Source organism: Thrips palmi, unplaced genomic scaffold, assembly GCF_012932325.1.
Source record: "Thrips palmi isolate BJ-2018 unplaced genomic scaffold, TpBJ-2018v1 HiC_scaffold_11, whole genome shotgun sequence".
NCBI classification, from domain to species: Eukaryota; Metazoa; Arthropoda; class Insecta; order Thysanoptera; family Thripidae; genus Thrips; species Thrips palmi.
In genome coordinates this window covers 9,693,662-9,713,147 of record NW_023144622.1, presented here as the reverse complement: position 1 = coordinate 9,713,147, position 19,486 = coordinate 9,693,662, and the positions used below count along the sequence as shown (strand labels likewise).

General features: G+C 42.1%; 3 protein-coding genes across 3 annotated transcripts; 2 read left to right on the top strand and 1 right to left on the bottom strand.

The window, feature by feature from the left end:
- The first annotated feature begins 1,499 nt into the window (after positions 1-1,499).
- On the top strand, positions 1,500-8,614 carry LOC117639642. Its single transcript, XM_034375511.1, has 4 exons — positions 1,500-1,582; positions 2,678-2,836; positions 3,883-4,059; positions 8,435-8,614. The coding sequence occupies exons 1-4, from the start codon at positions 1,556-1,558 to the stop codon at positions 8,594-8,596; spliced, it is 525 nt and encodes a 174-aa protein (XP_034231402.1). The 5' UTR covers positions 1,500-1,555; the 3' UTR covers positions 8,597-8,614.
- A 2,667-nt stretch (positions 8,615-11,281) lies between these two features.
- LOC117639739 lies at positions 11,282-15,982 on the bottom strand. The gene is made up of 6 exons (XM_034375615.1): positions 15,732-15,982; positions 15,484-15,650; positions 15,146-15,397; positions 14,938-15,066; positions 14,105-14,851; positions 11,282-12,894 (listed from the first exon to the last, which is right to left on the bottom strand). The coding sequence occupies exons 1-6, from the start codon at positions 15,830-15,832 to the stop codon at positions 11,282-11,284; spliced, it is 3,009 nt and encodes a 1,002-aa protein (XP_034231506.1). The 5' UTR covers positions 15,833-15,982.
- Positions 15,983-16,269: 287 nt separating this feature from the next.
- LOC117639738 (POU domain, class 6, transcription factor 2-like) lies at positions 16,270-17,954 on the top strand. Its single transcript, XM_034375613.1, has 5 exons — positions 16,270-16,456; positions 16,644-16,826; positions 16,909-17,045; positions 17,125-17,332; positions 17,422-17,954. The coding sequence occupies exons 1-5, from the start codon at positions 16,270-16,272 to the stop codon at positions 17,952-17,954; spliced, it is 1,248 nt and encodes a 415-aa protein (XP_034231504.1).
- The last annotated feature ends 1,532 nt before the right edge of the window (positions 17,955-19,486 follow it).

The following is a 19,486-nucleotide window of genomic DNA, read 5'->3' as shown; positions in this document are numbered from 1 at the left end:
AATGTCAACAACAAACAGACAGGTGTCTTTGGTGCCTTCCAAGAGTGCCGCCTCATTTCGAAGAAACAGGTGGCGTTTCCTGCGAATTGATAGTCATCGTCGCAGGCGGGGGATTCCGCTCGTGTACTGTTATTCGAATACCCACTGTCTGTGCAAAATAAGAACTAAACTGTTTTGACATGTTGAAGCCCCTCTTAAAATTTCAATAAAAATTGAAATTTCGCTTGAATATTTTTAGAAGTTTCCTTAAAATGTCTACTTCAATGTTTAAAATACTCTTGTTTTTTTTTACACCGCACCGTCCTTAGTGCGTTCACGCCACATCGGCGTGACCCAACCGTCATGTGGTTTTCCGCTGTGACTTTCCACTGTCACGCTGATTTTGACGCGGGCGCGGCATTTTGTCATGTCATGATTTGGCCATGTATCGAACGATTCAAGTTTCAGTTACCGCGTAACAGCACAAGATAATCTTAAAAAAAAAATTGTTTGAAACTTCAATTTTAAACCTCTATTTCAGATTAAAAGCCCATTCTAGTCAATCTATGACACTACAAGGGATGAGCGTCGCTGATTCCCCCCCCCCCAAATCTGATCAAGTATGCGAACAAAGTCTTGCAAAAACCAAAATTTTCAACGATTCTACTAAATTTTTCAAAAAATGTCTTTGTCATTTTACTTTATGTCAAAATGAAGATTCCTCAATTATCTAAAAGGTTTTTAATACAGAAATCATAAAATTTTGATCCTACTGCAGCACAAAAATGTCTTGAGAAAGTGCTTTTAACATACGTATGAGCCCCCTTCACGCTCCTGTTGATGTCACGCTCCTGGAATGAGAAGGTGACAAAATCCTTCTTTGTAGCTTCAAAGAAAACTGCGGCTTCGCAGCCAGCGAAGGAATACGTAAGTGAGACAACGAATGATTGCAATTCAAAGTCAAAAACCTTCGTAATCCACAAAGAACCTCTCCTTATGGTGGGAAGGATATCCTTTTTAATGCCATCAAAATTGTTTCAACAAGATACGATGTCGTTCGAGGCTGCGAAGCCACCGTTTTCTTTGAAGTAGTAGCACAAGGATCGTTTTGGTAGAGTTCAAGTGTGTTGGTTCCCAGCACTTTTGAACAGGACTGGGGTCATATCAGGGGCGGCGTGGGGCCTTCGGGGCTCTGAAATAAGGAGGGAGACTCGTCTTTAACACCAACATATAACGCTTACATAAGAAACTGCAGGTTCTTCAGCAGTTACCAGAGAGTAAAATTCAATACGAGTCGAGAATGTGTCCAAACGATTGGTTATTTTGTGCAAAGCTTATTCACGAAATTGTACATAGTAATCTAGAAATGATTTCCAATGTATCTGTTGTTACATATGACATGACCGATGCATTATATGAGTAGTGGACCCATCGACGTTCGTTTCCGGCGTTAGTTATCTCTCTTTTACTTCGCTGAAGCCGAGAGCAATGTCTGTCGCGTGACACCACTCGGCCAGTATCCGGAGTTGAGCCGATAGAGTGCAGCTGGCAATCGTTTTCTGGGTAGTACATAAAAATGGCGCACTCGGGACCCTCTGCTCGGGTACGAGTCGTAGTCGTCCCATCCTCATGAAAGTGCTGCCGCCAGTGACCTAAGCACACGCAAGACCTTACGCTTGAGGCAAAGCGTTCGAAACGAATTCTCCGACTTCCTCCCATGCACGTAGATGAGCGGGAGAGGAAGTAAACTACCACTACGCTCGAGCAAAGGAGTAAGCGCGCATTTAAGTTGAACGATGCAGTTTTGAAGTTTATTTTTGAAAGAAAAGAAAGCAGACTGCATTTGTGTCTGTGGTAGGTACGCCATGACGTCGCTGTGGCCTTCCTCGCCTTCCTCCGAAGCGTCGGCACTCGTACTGCTGCTGGCGTTTGGACACGTTCAGAGCAAACAGATCAACACCTTTGCTGTAACGTTACGACCCCACTGTTAAAATTTGTTGTCACTTCATAACAAAATCACGTTGTAACAAAATGATATTTGCATCAAAGCTCCTAGCCGCCACAACTTCACTCCCAGACTTGTTACTGACTTTTAGGACGTGGAATTTACATTTTCTGTTTGCCTTTATGCACACTATTTGAAGCAGTGTGCCTGCAGGCACACACTTTAAAGCAGTGTGCAGTGCATGGAGGCATACATTTTAAAGTGTGTGCCATGCACACATGCGTTTGCCGAGTGAACAATATTGTATATGGTTACTAAGGAAATAATATATATTATTGCTGCTTGGAAAACTAAGTAAGCAAGGGATAAAAAGTCAATAATTGAAGCAGAAAAGTCAAAACGAGTCTGAGAGTGTAGAAACACGAAACACCAAATTTTGGAGTGCATCACTGGGAGAGAAAGTCCTGTTAAAGAAGAATCTATAGTTAGATACTAGATAGTATTAATACTATCCGCATCTCCTAAAATACTGCGACGGACACAAAGTATTTCAAGGTGTAGTGGTGGTTTCTATAGTGTGCACCTGGCCCAGACCAAAAAGAAATTAGGCACCAGTATCAGCCACGGATGTAGCCAGAGCATTTCACGGGCATTTCCATGGACGTGGAACCTGTTGAGCATTGTTTCGTGTCAAAAAAAAGGTGAAACTACGTCACCAGTCACAACCTGAAAGCAAAATGAACTGTCCCACAGGGCCCATACATAGCCTATGGCGTGCAGCCTATTTGCTGTCCATCAGAGAACGAACAGTTTTCCCTCCGGCTGAGCCACTTCAACCCTCAACGGCCATACGACCCTCAGATGATTTCGGGGTATTTGACATTCAAAGAAGATTTTGGGGACGGTTACATGGTAGGTGGTAAAGTTGAGGTTCTAAGAGCGAGCTGATTGCCCACTCCAAATGTCTTGCGGCGCAATTTCCCATAATACGAAGAAAAGAGCGCTAGGTTGGCCCCCGCCTTGCCGATGATGTCCTGCAGCTCGGCCATGGTGAGGGAGGTGCTGCAGGACATCTACAGGCCATCCACAAGGTGGCAGTGCTGTGTTGAAAGTTCTCGAGTTAAATATTATTTTGTAAGGCATTTCATTTCATAAGCGACCTTTTCAATATTTATTTTGTTGTTTTTATGTGCTGATCAAATCTTTTACGTTACACTGTAAAAATTAACGTCCGGAATAAACGACGGATCCTTCGACAAAAAACTGCCAACGGTTCCTTCGTTAATTTACGAAGATCTTCGTATCTTTACAAAAACCTTCGTTAATTTTTTGAACGATCACTGTCGATTTTACAATCACAATGGAAATTTACGTAGCACCTTCGTAAATCTGCAAAGATCCTTCGTAAATTTACAGGGAACCTTCGTTAATAAACAAAGAACCTTCGTTCGTATACAGAGAACCTTCGTAATAGTACGTCTGGAATTAACGACGGATCCTTCGGCAAAAAAATTGCCAACAGTTCCTTCGTTTATTTACGAAGGTCCGCCTTAGATTTACGAAGACCCGTCGTAGATTAACGAAGCCCGTCGTAAATTTACGAAGCCCTTCGTTAATTTACAACAGACCTTGTACATTTACGATTTTTCTTCGTATATTTACTAAGAACCTTCGTAAATGAACGACGAACTTCCGTTATGATTTACAAAAGTTCCTGCAGGAACGAAACATCCACAGTGCACTTTCGGACATTCCCAAAAACCTTCGGAAAATATTCCGTCGTAAATTCACAACATAATTTTTACAGTGTTGTTAATTTTAGGATATCAATAACAGACACTTCGTTACTAACTTTTGTGAGACATAAAAATTCTCCAAAGCCATCCCATACGCCACGAATACATCTTCACGATATAAACATATATTAAAAGTATACTAATAACACGTGTGTATTCCAGACAAGTGTCGCGATAGACAAACGATCAAACAACCAATGGAAGGAAAACTTCTTTCTCATGAAGTTTAGCAACATGGGGTGCTCCGCGATGCGCAACCAAATTCCAGACCTGTACCGCATCTTCGTTGAGACTACTGGGGCACCAAAGAGCAAGAAGGTGCCTTGCGTCATTCGAGCGGTGCGTGTTAACCGTGCATGCTCAGTAGTGAGGGCTCTAAGCGACAGATTTCGCTTAAACCTTGCACTTTCTGACTTCGGTCTGGCGCTATGTACCGTCGAGTCCCCTAAAGTGGGACGATTTTTACGGAAAATCGTCTGTTATTCACAGAATAACGATGACACCGAAAATCGCCGGGGATTTAAGAATCTTCATGTCAAAACACGTCTTTTACCGAAAACAAATTTTTTTTTCAGCCCATGGGGCTCCAGTAGGAGCAGCAAGAACCGTGTCCCAATTTTTAGGAGCCAAAGTTCCTAAAGTGGGACACGTTCATTCGTTTTCGCCCAAAAACTGCAGTAGCAAAAATTTCTTAAAATGTATTATGTCCAAAATTAAAATTTGAAGCAAGTTTGGTTCTGAAGTTTTTTTCGATATCTCGACTGGTTAAGCTGATATGAGCCTCTTCAATCAATTAGATTTCCTTAGATATTTAAATTAGAAACAGCCGTAGCGCCTAAACCAATTGAAATACGGCGAAAACCAATAAAACAAAAAGGTCTTAAAATTTAATTTTTGACCAAAACCATTTTATGAAATTTTTTGCTCAGGTCATATTTTTTAAGTTTCGAAATGCACGGCAAGAAATACATGTTGAAATTTTTAAAATTAAAAACCGTTTTCCGGCAACTTTTTTTCTAAAAAAAATTTTTTTTCAAAATATGTTTTACGCAAGATTTGTCTATGGTCGATAACGATATCTTTGTAGGTTAAACCAAGAGGAAGCATTTGCTTTCAAACAGACTAAATTTTTTGCTGACTTAAAGCGTACCGAATAACCGTACTTGCCCGACTGCCCGGGCCTCCAAACCGACCTGGCAACCTAAAAATACAAGGCAGCGTTTGTAGGACGCTGGAGGTGAATGTAACGCCTCTGAATCGGTCAAAACCTAAAAAAAACGAAGGAAATGCATGTGCCCCATTTTACAGCCCCTCAGAAGATTGCTTCCCACCGTAAAACGAAGCGTCGGAAACAAATTTTCTAAAGTGCATCTTGTAGATAAAAGAACGCGCTACAACATGTCTGAAGTCTAGAATGGTCCGAGCATCAACGGCTCGAAGCCCCGAATCCGCGCTAGACGTCTGAAAAAACTTCTCTTTTTTTCTGCATCAAATTCCAATTATCAAGTTTTTTTGGGGAGGGGGTATAGGGGGAACAAGACACTCTGTGCGGATATGGCCCTTGGAGAGGTCCTACCGTCTCAAAAACATTTTTTACCTCGCAAAATATCCACGCGTTGGCCGTTTACGGCCTAAAATAGGGAAAATAGTCAAAATGTCCCACTTTAGGGTTCGTGTTCACATTTAGGGGACTTGACGTGGTACGAGTGTTCTAGACACCCAAAATAACGATTTCACAGTTGGAGGCACTCTGGGGAACGCTGCAGAGACCGCTGCGAAACGAAAGTCTACTTTTTCTAGGTTAAATTCCTATGAAACACCTAAAAATTATCTGAAATCGCAGCTGCATGCGTGTATCTTGTTTTCGACCCTTTTCTTTTTCCTAGCACGGCAGGAACGGTACCTGCTTTTCCCAGGAAGCATATGGTGAAGACAGGCGATTTCCAGGGGGTTCCTGGAAAGACTAGAAAACGTTTTTACCGTAGCTTAACAAACTCCGCTTTAACATCGACCTTCAGTAACCAAGACGTAGAAGAGTTTCATTGTGTCAGTGAAGAAATATCTTCGAGAGTGCACACCAAAATTAGCGTGAATGCTTTCGAGGTTGCTCAAAGTTCCAAGTAATTTCTTTTGATGAATGTTGTAGTTGATGCTTGTTTTCTGGGGCCGATCACTCATCGAAACTAATACAGTTGACACTAAACGCATCCTGCGAGAAGTATCATAATTTTTTGTGCTGCGCGAGAAATATTTTTTGGGACTTGGTCATACTTTGAGCTCTGAGCCACCTCAAAGACATTCACGCTAATTTTGATGTGCACGTGCACATTTCTCAAAGATACATATTTCCCCAATGGCACAAAATTTTTCCCGCGAAAAAGTGTTGAGACAAATTTAAGCCAAAGAGGAGCGAAATCGCCGATTGTCCACTTCAAATGGTCCGGATATGCTCAAATCTTCAGTGAAAATAGTAAAATTGAGCAATTTTGAGAGCCCGTAGCGTCCAAACCTGACTTCGTAGAGCCTCGCGCGGGCATTCGAAAGAGCGCATTTTTTTTTTTGGGAAAAAAAACCACAATGGTAGATATTTTGGGCCGGGGGTTCCGAGATCCCAAGAAGCCCCAAACACTCAAAAACGGCCATTTTTAGTTCTGTTTTTTTACCTCTACAATAAAGCTAATCAGTGGATACCGGCCCTTAGTGTTTCGGCAATTAGTATTCACGTGAGGAACAAAAAAAAAACCGGATGGGAGCCAAATCGAGGGGTCCTATTCAAAAGATCTTATGTGGGCTTTCCCCCCCAAGAGAATCTTATCTTAAACGCAGGCAAATTTCACTCATTTTTGATCATTTGATACAGCTACAAATCAAAAAAAATTTTGTGTTTTAATCACTGAAATGTGAAGATGAATGATCAAAGAAACCAATACTGCGTGTAGAAATATTTCCGCTTACTCTCTTATCCGTCACAAAATGAGCGAAATTCGCCTGCATGTAAGATTAGATTGTCTTGGGCGGAACGCCCAGATAAGATTCTTTGAATAGGACCCCTCGAAATCTGAGGGGTCCCCGGCCAAGTGTTCATTTTTTGTCTGGAGCTGCTCAGAACAATCTGAACACGTACCCCCAAAAAAGGTGTCTTGAATCAAGTCGGGCTGGCCTTGAAACAAGGCTAAAAGGGCCTTGATTGCTTCAAGGCCAGAAAAGACTTTAATTAAGTCAGATATTGCCTTGTTTCGTCTTGTCGTGGGTCAAGTCATTTCCGACTTAAAACAAGTCCACGAGAAGCCTGAAAAAAGTCATTTTTTGTTGTTTCAGGCACGATGGAGCCTTGATAGCGACACAGTGTTCAAGGTTTTTTTGACTTGAAATTTCTCACATCTGTTCTTAGTCTATCAGGCCTTGTTCCGTTAGGGCTTGTTTCAAAAAATTTGACTTGAAGCAGCCAAGGCTATGGTTGACTTGAATATAGAGCCTGCGGTGAAATACGCGTCTGGGATTATTTCCGGTCGTTAAGCCCTTAAATACCATCACCCGCTAGATCTTTGGGCCCCACAGTAATTGAAATGGCAGACTCTGTGACGATTCCTTTCAGAAAAAAGAAAAGGGAAAAATGGCTGAATTAGATGGTCACCAAGAAACGACTTTGGCGCCTTTTCACCGCCCGACGTGGTTCCGCCAGCTGCCGCAAGAGCGCGCTGCGCGCGTTGTGCTGCCGTCCGCTCGCGGGGCCAGCCCCGGTCGCCACTTAGGGTAGTTCGGAAGTAGGGCCCCGCGAGGACGGGGTGCGACAGGACCCCCTTGCATCGGTCGTGTAGTGACATGATGAACATGTTTCTGGGAATCAGCAGCAAGAATTTCGGTTCAAGTCTAGCGCGTACTTGTTTTCGACCAGTCTTGAAACAAGTAGGAGTGACTTGAATCAAGCCTAAATTTCAAGTCAAAAAAAAACAAGTTTTTTTTAAACTTGATTCAAGAAACCATTTTTCTGGGTGTAGATGCCAAGTACTTGAGATATGCCGGTTTTAAATGCCACTTTTCCTGCATTAGTTCTTGTGTCTTACGGTCCTCGAGTTGCAAAATTCAAAGTGCTCTTCATTTTTGGCCCGTCCCGTTTATTTTTTGTAAAAAAATGACGGAGGGACGGGCATATAGTATGATGCATGCTGTGCCCTCCGTTGTTTGTTCGTTCGTTCGTTCGTTCGTCCCTTCGTTCGTCCCAGGACTTCCCCTGGTCCGATCTTGACCAAATTTTGGGATGCAGCCTCCTTGGGTGACCCTAAGAACCGCCCGGTGGGAGCAAATCCGATCCGAGCCCCGGGGGGGCTGCTGCAGGTGCATCATGGTCTACATGGGGTCGAGGAGGATCTCGGCAACGGATGCAGCTAGGAGGGCATGTAGGGGTATTTTTGGAATCGGGGCGACGAGAGAAAACCAATGGTGCCAGTTTCGAGCAAATCGGAGAAGTTTGGACCCGGTTCAAATCCCAGCGGGGGATTTTTGGAACTTCTTTTTTTTCGGTTTTTGCATTGTTTCTGATGTTTTGGAGGGTGCTGATGACGAAAACGACTTTTATTTTAACCCAGACTCAGATTTAAATTTCCCCTCAGGGGCAAACATAGGAGAAATTCGTACGTTTCTTAATGTACGGGACGGGCCAAAGTTGCCGATGTATATCGCTACTTTTCCTGTTATTTTCACATTCCGCTGACAGGGACACTACATCTGGAAGAACGAATCTGTGAACTGGAATTTTCCCAACGTCCCAATCGTGCCCTACGGACACTACCGGTTCCGGCTGCGCTGCGCTGCGAATGACACTGGCAAAGTCCACATGTGCGTGGAAGTCGATGGCCACGCCATCCCGAAGCCATAGAGGTGGCCCAACCGCACTACTAATATGGAACTAAGACTCATTGTTTTTCATACAACCTTCATTGGCCTTCGTTCAGAATTGCGCTCAATAACCAGGAGAACATCACGGGTGGCATAACCTAGCTATGAGTTGCATATCCGCTTATAACAGCGACATCCTTAGACGATTCACACAACTGACCATACAATAAGATTCTACGTAAAATTTAACGTTGCCTTACTAGAATATTTCGTGTCCTGGTACATAAAATCCCCATAAGATTTGATTTGACGAAGGCGCGTCAAACATGGAAGGCAAGCCATTCGGCGGAAGGCCAACGGGGTCTCATGATTCTGGGCAGCGGACACTTCCACCAAGCTTCGGCAGACGGTCGGCGGGGAGTGGAGCGCTTCTTTTTTTTAGTTTTTGACCGATTGGCTTTTAGATGCAACTCGGGCCATACTTTATAACGCAAAAGTGAATCGCACATCTTCCTCTACAAGATTACACACGATCACATGCATGCATATGAAAGGCAGTAGTCGTGATGTATGTACGGTTAGGAAGATACAGGTGCTCACTGGAAAACTTTACATTTCAATGAAAAACAAAACAAAAAAACAAGGGTACGTTTTACCCGGGCACTGCGCAGTGATAAATGAGATACCATGGTCCAAAATATTTCTTCTGTTTAATGTGGATGCGCAAATCAAAATTACCAATCAGGTAGGGGAAAACTATTTTCTGACTAGACAGGGAAATTTGTGTGCCAGAATAGCAATTTTCTTTGGAAACACTGTTCGAAAAATCACAGTGAATCCCGTGAATTTTTTGCCGGGATTTGCTGTAGTTCAGAACACAGGATTTACCGTGCCTGGCTACAGTATCTACTGTACCTGCTACAGGATATTCCGTACTTCACTCCTGTGATACAGTAAATCCCGTACAAAGTACAGTAGATCCTGTTAAAAAAGTACAGTAAATCCTGTACTCTGAACTAAAGTGACAGCTGTAAGGGAGAGTGGGGTAATTCCGGACACGGGGTATTTTCGGACACTTCGATTTTCACTGGGTTTGAGTGAAGATAACTCAAAAGCCCGCCTAACAGAGGAAGATAATCAGTTTAAAACGAGAATTCCAAATCGCCAAAGTAGGAGGTCAAATCGTTTGCCTGTGGTCGCTTCACGAAATTTGAGTACCATCAAAAATAGGCAAAAGCTGCATCTTTCCCTCGTATTTCTATGTACTTATCGTACCTTACCGTCAAGTTCAGTCCCATGACTAAAATTTTATTATGTTATATGGTCATTGGACTTTACTTTGGCGGGGGAAAATCCGGACAATAAGGGTTATTTTCTTCAATTTCCCGCATAATGTTAAGGTAGTGGGTTCAAAATTGTGGACATGCATCCCCACCGTTAAGAAGGATAAAGAAAGAACGAAAAATAGCATTGCAGCTATGTTTAAGAGCTTTACTAAAGACAGTTTGTCAATTTGGGGGTTTGATAGAAATTATTCCTTATAATATGCTTCGAGTAATAATCAAACACTTCAGTTCGCAGCAAATGTCCTTGAACGCCTTCTAAAAGCTGCCTCAACCCAAAACAAGTGAAAGTAAGCTCGAGTAGTGTAAAATTTTTAAAGGGTCGTCCGGCATTCCCCCATAGGTCGTCCGGAATTACCCCAGCCTGGGGCAATTCCGGACACGTGCAGGGCTTTTGTTAGGCGCCTATATCTCCCTAACCGTTGCTGAGATTTGGCTTTCATGTATACCTTTTGAAGGTAAAGGTCCATACTTCACTCTCCTGTCATAACATTTAACCCAAGAAGCATATTCAAGCTCAAAGACCAAAAAAAAAAATACGATTTCAAGAAATCCTAGGAGTCACGAAGTCAATATGGTTATTATGTAGGAGTGTGGAGAGAGGAAAAAAGTTGTGTAAAAGGGGTAGGGGATGGTTTGGGTACGAATGGCAGCGGTACCAATGTGGTCGATGTGGCACCCGTCAAAATTTAAATTTGGGAAAAAAAAAGAAATCAAAATGCCGTAAAATTCGAAAAATTCCAATGCTAATGTATTCCACAGTGGAACATCTTTGAAGTCAATCATTATTAAAATGTTCGTGGGGTAAAGGAGGAAGGAGGCAGTAAATTAATTTTCGCGGGTTGGCAGCAATCTTCTCGGCGTCTGCGCCCTTGCGAAAATAGCGAAGCCGAAAACACGAGTAGTCGCGCATTAAAACTCCCGTGTGGAACGAAAGTCTGTAAATACGTCGTACCTTTGGCGTTATTCGCACTACAAAGAAACGGCAAAAAAACGTCAAAAGTACTCCAGAAATTAACGTCAAAATAACGTCAAGCGTACTCCAAATGCATTTGACGTTAAAACCCCAGTAAATTTGAAGTTTTTTTGGGGTAAAAGTGGTCCGTTTTACTTGAAAAAAACTTCAAATTTACTGCCATGGCCCAGCCGCCAGAGAGCGGCGTTGCCGGATCGGCCTCATGAATTGGGCGCATGCGCAATACGATGGTGGCTTCGCGCCAAACGTTCAAATATGGGCCTTATTTTTTTTCTGCTTCAGCTAATTATTTGATATATTTTCTGGGGGAGTTATTTCTCCTAAATGGATCATCAGACCGGGAAATGGGAAAGTAATAGAGATTATTTCATGTTCTTACATTTTATTTAACCACATTTCAAAAATATCACTCTAGTTCATAATCATTTAGAGGTGCCACAAGAAAGGTGCTGTTTGCATCTTGAAGCTTAAACATCACACACTTTAAATCAAGAACAGATACAACATCACAGTTAAAAAAAGAGTCAACTTGACTTGAAGTATCACATTTAAAGATGTGATTGAAAACTACTGAACCAGCTGCATATTGAGTTGTAGGCACAGGTTTAATGACAGCGAGATGCTTGCGGAGACAGCTGCAAGTATCACTGCAGTTACACACCACTTTGACAAAACATAAAATGTTTCCATGCTTTTGGACTCCACTTGAATTGTAAGTCACAAAAGAGGAAACCCTTGTACTTCGTTTGTAACTGGTGGCCACATACAACAAGCTATTCTTCTGGAACCTGTGGAACAACATAATTCTAGATCTCTCATTTATACACTTCTCTTTGTTCAACATTCCTACAACCCACGCAAAATCATCAGTCACTGCAGAAAACAGTCCAACAACAAATGTTCCTGGGGACATGACATCACTAATTCTCAGACGGTGCCTTCGTTTCTTGCAATAAGCTTTCACAGGGCCCTCACGGAGGTTGTTAATCATAAGAGGAAGGTGGGTTATGACTCCTATATGGGAGCGAATTTGAAGACCAGCATATCTTGTACCATGGACAAGATTTAATATTCTCCCATTGATATCTTCAAATTTAAAACAAGAAATGGCCCATAATGGTCCAAGGTACATCACACACTTACAAAGGTGCAGACTCATATGTAAATTATGGGACATATCATTTACAGAGTACAGAGATTCAAACTCCTTTGAAAACTGATTTAGAAGCTTATCTGATTCTTTCATATCTTCAGGACTTATGCTATTTGTATTCAGTAGGGAGGTCCCTTTTACAAACAAGCAATAATGTTCATAATCTTCAGGGTCTAGTATATCTTTAAGAAGGACAACTGACAAGTTAAAGAGAAATGACCTATATTCAGTAGCTTTCCAGTGAACCAGCTTTTCAACTGGCTGAGGACGTCTTTGAAGATAATCAGGTGGAGCTTGTTCTAACAATTTTTGAGTTAGTAACTGAGCCTTGTCTTGATATTTGCCATCAATGAACCAAATTCTCATCATTTGGCGCATTATTCCAAGATACAAGGCATGCATTGAATCTATGGCCATTGATGAAAAGATATCATCCATTATGTGAGATAAAACAGTAGGCCCTTTAATGCCACAATACTGTTCCTCATTTTTCACACTTTTCTGAAAAATTATTTTATCTTTCACAGCCTGTTTGACATGACGATCATAATCAGCCATATTTCTGAGTGGAACATTTTCTTCATAGGGGAACACAGTACTTTCATGATATGCACCTCTAATAAGACACAAATGACAAGAAAAAAATCCAGAATGGGATTTCATGTTAAGAAATGAGGCCGTTGCAGGCGCATCACATGTACCACACAGCACTGAGCAGGTAATCCGTTGTTTCTCATCTTTTCCAAAGTATTCAACATCAATTCCATTCTTTAAATTAAGAAGCTCTTTCAAAATAGGCACTAAGTAAACATTAGGATGAGGTTTAGAGGCACTACACCAAATTCCTGCTATAATTAGGTTCTCACTTGGGTTGGTTCGTCAAAATGTGGAAATTTAAAATCAAATATGTTTAGCTCAATTAACACTTGCACGGACTTCCTATCAGCAAATACCCCTTATGTAACAACAAAACACCTTCAGAGAAAGGCATGTACATGTTTTCAGTCAAAAATTTTGACTTCTTGTACCACATATAGCGCCGGAAAGGTACAAAAATGGCCGTTTTGTCGGTGTCCGAATCCCCGATTGAAACGCAATGTGAAGTCTAATTCCTTATAACGCCGTTAAAACACCCAAAGTTTTGTGTGTTTTCGAGAGTGGACACTTTGGTCTACATTTTAACCTAAGTCCCGAAACCTTGAGTCGATTCGTTCGTTCGTAAAGTGGAAGAAAAGTTTTGTCCGCAAATTGCGTCACTTGCTACCGGCATTTGTATTTCGCGGCTCTAAGCGTGTTTTGTGCCTGCACCGAACCAAGCGCCAACCCTATTCGGCTCCGAAATTGATATTAAACAAAACTGCAACGGTGGAAATACTTCTACAGGAGTATGGTAGGTTCAAAACAAGGATAATAGGTCGCTTTGCCGTAACTCGCAATCATAAACCTGTAATCGCCAACGCGTAATTTCGACCTCCCCCCGGATAAACATTTTCAAATACTGGGACAAGGTCATGTTTTGCCGCTTCATTTGACCTATTTACACCATACAGCGTCTGTTACGTACAAGCAAATTTGGTATTTCCGTGCGAAATAGATGGGTTTTACAAAGTGTAATTATGTAATCGGATGTAATCAGCCAGGACCCCGGCGTCGACGCCTGTTACTGCACTTTTGAAGCTTAAATACTTGTTTATTTCGCATCCAAGCCTACTACATATGTTAGGATTTTTTGTTTGTCCTGATCAGACGAATCGATTTCTATTAATAGATGTCAGTTTTGTCCACTTTGAAATTCCACCCAAACCACTTGAATGTAACGAACGTCGACGCGCGTGTAACAAACGTCGACGCAAATGTAACAAGCGTCGACGCGCGTGTAACAAACGTCGACCCAAAGTACGCTTTTAACATTTAAGCCATTAGAAACAAAACTGGAACGATTTAAGCTTTGATATTTCTTGGGGACCATTCTAGAGCCATCTTGAATGAGCCTGCAAAATTTCATCCGAAAAGCCGCACATTAAAATGTAGGAAATCCAGTGCCTCAAATTCCCACATCTCGGCGAACCAACCCACTTAAGAAGCGCTTTTCAGGAGGCAATTCTAATGACACAAGATACACAGGCCACAATGAGTAAGAGACGGACTTATATATAGGCACCCCGTCAGTGTTCCACATGACAGTAAGGCCTTTTCCTGTCCGTCCTAGACTTTCTGCTAGTTTATATGCCTCACCATCCCAGATGTCTTCTATATTGTTCTCATTTTGTTTAACTCTAATTCGATTCTGTTTTAGGTTCTCAACAAAATCAGGCCTTTTAAAGAGTCTTCTCACTTGTGCCTCTAAGGAGAATGTGATGAAGTGTTCTACTTTACGATTCTCATCAGTGCATACATTACACAAATCATTCAAAGACTTGCATGTTTTGTAACATAAGCTACAAAAGTAGTGGATGTTAACTGGCTCCTTAATATCTTCTAACAGCTTGAACATGGCGTGTCTGGTCTTCACAAAGCTGTTTGGTTTGGGAAGATGTAAGTCAACAAGAGAGAGCAGGTCGCCAAATCCTACACCACTAATGTTATGACGTTGAACAAACGTAAGCATAGCAGTAACACTTTCCCACACACTGATTGGGGCTTCAGGATAAATCAGAGACTCGTTGCCTTGATTAGTAGATGTGTCTTGCACTGTTTCTTCCTCTTCCTCTTCCTCTTCATCAGTATCAGTACCCTGATCAGAATCTTCAAGTACACTAGAGTGCGGCTGTCCAGGTTTTAAATGGCCAGCATTATCATCATCAGTATAATTCCAAAAATAAGCTGAAAAATATGTTCCATTGCCATTAGAAAACAATCAACACATTGGTAATATACTAAATGAAATAAGTAAAGAGTTGTGTACTCACCAGGTCCAAAAAGTTTGTCTGAAGAGTGTGATTCAGAGGACATAAGTGGTTCAGTGATTTCTGGACTGCCTGGCACTAAGTCCAATGGCTGATCGGGTATTTTGCTGAGATCTTCCAAATTAAAATCAGCTAGAAAAGAAAAAAAATATTTTACAACCTCACCACTAAATAAACTGAGATGATAACTTAGAATCAAAGCAGAACTTACAGATGTTATGGGAGGCTAGGTCTTGTAAAACTTGTGCTTCAGGAATCTGAGGTTGGAGCGGTAATGTGCACTGCTCATTGTCATGCAATGTAGGTATTTCTGCTTCTACATTTTCAGAGAGAGTCTCGACAGATAAATCTATTTCTGCATCCACATTTTCAGAGAGAGTCTCGACAGATAAATCTATTTCTGCATCCACATTTTGACTGGGAGCCTTGACAGTTTCTGTGGTTTGTTGTTCGGCATGCAAGTCTACAAAGAAAACAAATAGAAAATCAGCCATGAGAAAAGGGCAATTTCTGTTGGTAAAATTTATCGCATTGAGTAAATAAACTTACCAAGGCAAGGAGCTTTACAGGGTCTAGGGTTGACGGGGCTAGGGCTGGGTAGTTCGTGCTTTCTCACACTTTTGGCGGTTGAGAGAGATGCTTGGGGAGATGTGTTCATGAACTCAGCATCTTCAAGTGACATTACAGGCTCGTCACCAAAACCCAGACTCAGATCACTAAAATAAAAAAAAATATACCACGGTTAACTTGCTAATTTAACATTAAAAACTGCACTCTGGAAAGGGTTATGATCTCACCATTCCATCTCCTCTTCCACGTTGCCCAAATTTTCATCCGAGTCTGGTCGAAGCAGCTGTGCAGCTCGCCTTGAAAGCTTTGAATTTTCGTCTTCGTCCATTGTGGCCACGAATGCTTTCGTACTAAAATATTATTCAAGATTTGACAAACTTTGGACAATCTGAGTTTACCACAACAATGGCAATGGCGGCGCGGCGCCTTCTACACTTTCAGCGCTCGACGGCAGCGGAGACTTTGAGCGCTGCCAACTCATAAAACTTTAGATGCTAGCATAAACAAGAAAAAGCTCCCACAGAGAAATAAATAGTAGATCTAAGTAGGCCGTAAACAAACTTCAAACTAACTGAAATTATTTCATTCCGATATTGACTTTTATTAAAGAAGAAATGGTTCATCGCATTGCCTTTTTCAAACTCGCAGGTTTGCACTTGTGAGTATTGTCAGGCCGGCGTCTGCGGCGCCTCCATCAGCTGATTTCTGTCAAATTGGTCAACAACATCTTTCCTCCTGCGCTGTCGCATTATGTCACGCTGAATTATGGCACCCCGTCTTGATTTCTATTTGGTTTTTTCTAAAAACCCACCTTCCGTGGATGTTTTGAGGGAGGATGCTTTAATCCCTCTAAATGGTGAGGGAACATCAACTGATGACTATGACACTTCATTTCAATTTGAGGTGTCAAAGGGCAAGTTCGAATTGGTCAAGGGGAAAATTTTGGCCAAAGGTAAGGAAAACACTGATTTTTTAATAATTCTAACCTAACCAAGCTTGTCATTGCTTCTGCTCGTTGTTTCTGGCCATTTGCCATCCCTCTTCAACCTTGACCTACCCCAAAGACAGAATTCCATGTGTTTTGGAGGGTTAATGGCATGCTTGACTTTGTAGCCACTCATGCATTAGTTTTATTTTAGGTTTCAAAAAGGACCTGGTGGCTCGGAAAGTATCCTCTGCCGGGATTCTTCTTCCCAATACAGCGGAATCGTATATCAAAGATAGAAAGAAGGAATTGAGGCAGAGGAAGTTAGCGGAAAGCTATGCCAATAAATTGAACCTACAAAGCAGAGCTGAGGATATATTGGACGATGTCTCTGAAGGTAATGATTCAAAGTAAAATCAATTACAGTGTCATAATTTGTTGTCATGACTAAATGACTTTTTAATTTTTTTAAAATTTAGACTTGCAGGACTTTATGAGAAAACACAACGCCCCAGTCCACAGGCCATCACTTCCTAAAAAGAGGACACCAGAGCAATTGGAAGCTCTGAGGCAGAAAGTGGCCGAGTTACCCTGCTTTGCACCAGGAACACACAAGGTACTGAAAATTGATTTAATTTGGTTTTATTTAGGTTACTGGAGTTGTCAAACATAACTTTTTCTTTAAATTTTGGCAGACAGAGCTATGGACTGGCATGGGAGTCTATGTCCCAACAGGACCACTCTCCCTAGTTAGACTCCGTTACAAGAGTAAACCGAAACGGCTTGTGAGTGCCCTCTTACACCTGGCACTTCCTGACTATATTCTCCTCGAGGATGGTTTCAGTGTGCAAGGTAAACGAGGCTGCGCTGGACTCTCAAGCAGAGTGCTGGAGGCAATAAACCGTAAGTAATAGTATAGTAATATTTGCCAAAATTTGGCATTGTAATTTTTAAATGCTATGAATTACATTTTTTTTTCATTACTGGCACAGTTTACACCGGTGCCATCTTAAGGAAAACTGGTGGGGACATCCAGAGTACTGATTTGGACCCCCTCCAGCAACTCAAGAACCTCATAACAAATACTAGGAAGAAATATGGGGTTTTCATTAATGACGCAGATACATCCAATGACAGCACCACACAAGAGACATCTAATCACACACCGCACACTACACCACCCCACACTACACCACCCCACACTACACCACCCCACACACCACCACCCCACACTCCACCACCCCACACACCACCACCCCACACACCACCACCCCACACTCCACCACCCCACACACCACCACCCCACACACCACCACCCCACACTCCACCACCCCACACACCACCACCTCACACACCACCACCCCACACTCCACCCCACACGCCACCACCCTACAACCCATCTTTCCCCCTGCCATCCGACCACGAGTATCATAAATTTCCTGAAGCTACGTTTGTTGGTGAATTCGTAGAATTGACACCTGACTTCATACTTGAGGAAAAAGTGATCACTCTTGCGAGGATGTGAATATTCTTGTTTTGTTGTTTTTGTCTATATGAAGTATTTTTGTTATTTTTTTTCTTTGTGACCTGTGATACTTTAGTATCTTAAGTTTTTGTTACTTTAATGTTTTCTGCTGTGAATGTATAAATGAAGGGTGAAATGTGGTTAAATAAAATGTAAGAACATGAAATAATCTCTTTTACTTTCCCATTTCCCGGTCTGACGATCCATTTAGGAGAAATAACTCCCCCAGAAAATATCAAATAATTAGCTGAAGCAGAAAAAAAATAAGGCCCATATTTGAACGTTTGGCGCGAAGCCACCATCGTATTGCGCATGCGCCCAATTCATGAGGCCGATCCGGCAACGCCGCTCTCTGGCGGCTGGGCCATGGCAGTAAATTTGAAGTTTTTTTCAAGTAAAACGGACCACTTTTACCCCAAAATAACAGGAAAAGTAGCGATATACATCGGCAACTTTGGCCCGTCCCGTACATTAAGAAACGTACGAATTTCTCCTATGTTTGACCCTGACGGGAATTAAATCTGAGTCTGGGGTTAAAATAAATGTCGTTTTCGTCATCAGCACCCTCTAAAACATCAGAAACAATGCAAAAACTCGAAAAAAAAGAATGTTCCAAAAATACCCCGCTGGGATTTGAACCCGGGTCCGAACTTCTCCGATTTGCTCGAAACTGGCACCATTGGTTTTCTCTCGTCGCCCCGATTCCAAAAATACCCCTACATGCCCTCCTAGCTGCATCCGTTGCCGAGATCCTCCTCGACCCCATGTAGACCATGATGCACCTGCAGCAGCGCCCCCGGGGCTCGGATCGGATTTGCTGCCACCGGGCGGTTCTTAGGGTCACCCAAGGAGGCTGCATACCAAATTTGGTCAAGATCGGACCACGGGAAGTCCTCGGACGAACGAACGAACGAACGAACGAACGGACGAACGAACGAACGAACGAACGAACGAACGGACGCACAGCATGCATCATACTATATGCCCGTCCCTCCGTCATTTTTTTACAAAAAATAAACGGGACGGGCCAAAAACTTCAAATTTACTGGGGTTTTAACGTCAAATGCATTTGGAGTACGCTTGACGTTATATTGACGTTAATTTCTGGAGTACTTTTGACGTTTTTTTGCCGTTTCTTTGTAGTGCGAATAACGCCAAAGGTACGACGTATTTACAGACTTTCGTTCCACACGGGCTGCCCCTCCATTGTTGCTGACGTTGAATTGTTTGGCTTGTTTCAAAAGGCTACGGTTCTCTAGTCATGTTTTCTTCAATTCTGTGTAATAGTTCTCACTCACAACGTAACAACACCATAACGGTTGGTTTGACAAACTTTACAAACTCAGGAGGGATGGTTTCGAATCGTAGGTGAGTCTTGTTCGAGGAACATGAGCACTGAAAGTCGCGAGGTGGAGCGATTTGGTCATCGTGCTAACTGAATGAAAAGAACCATCAAACAAAAACTAGAGCTAAGACAAATGTAAGAAATACAATTTTGTTTTATTGATTCAGTAAAAAGTTGATAAATGAAA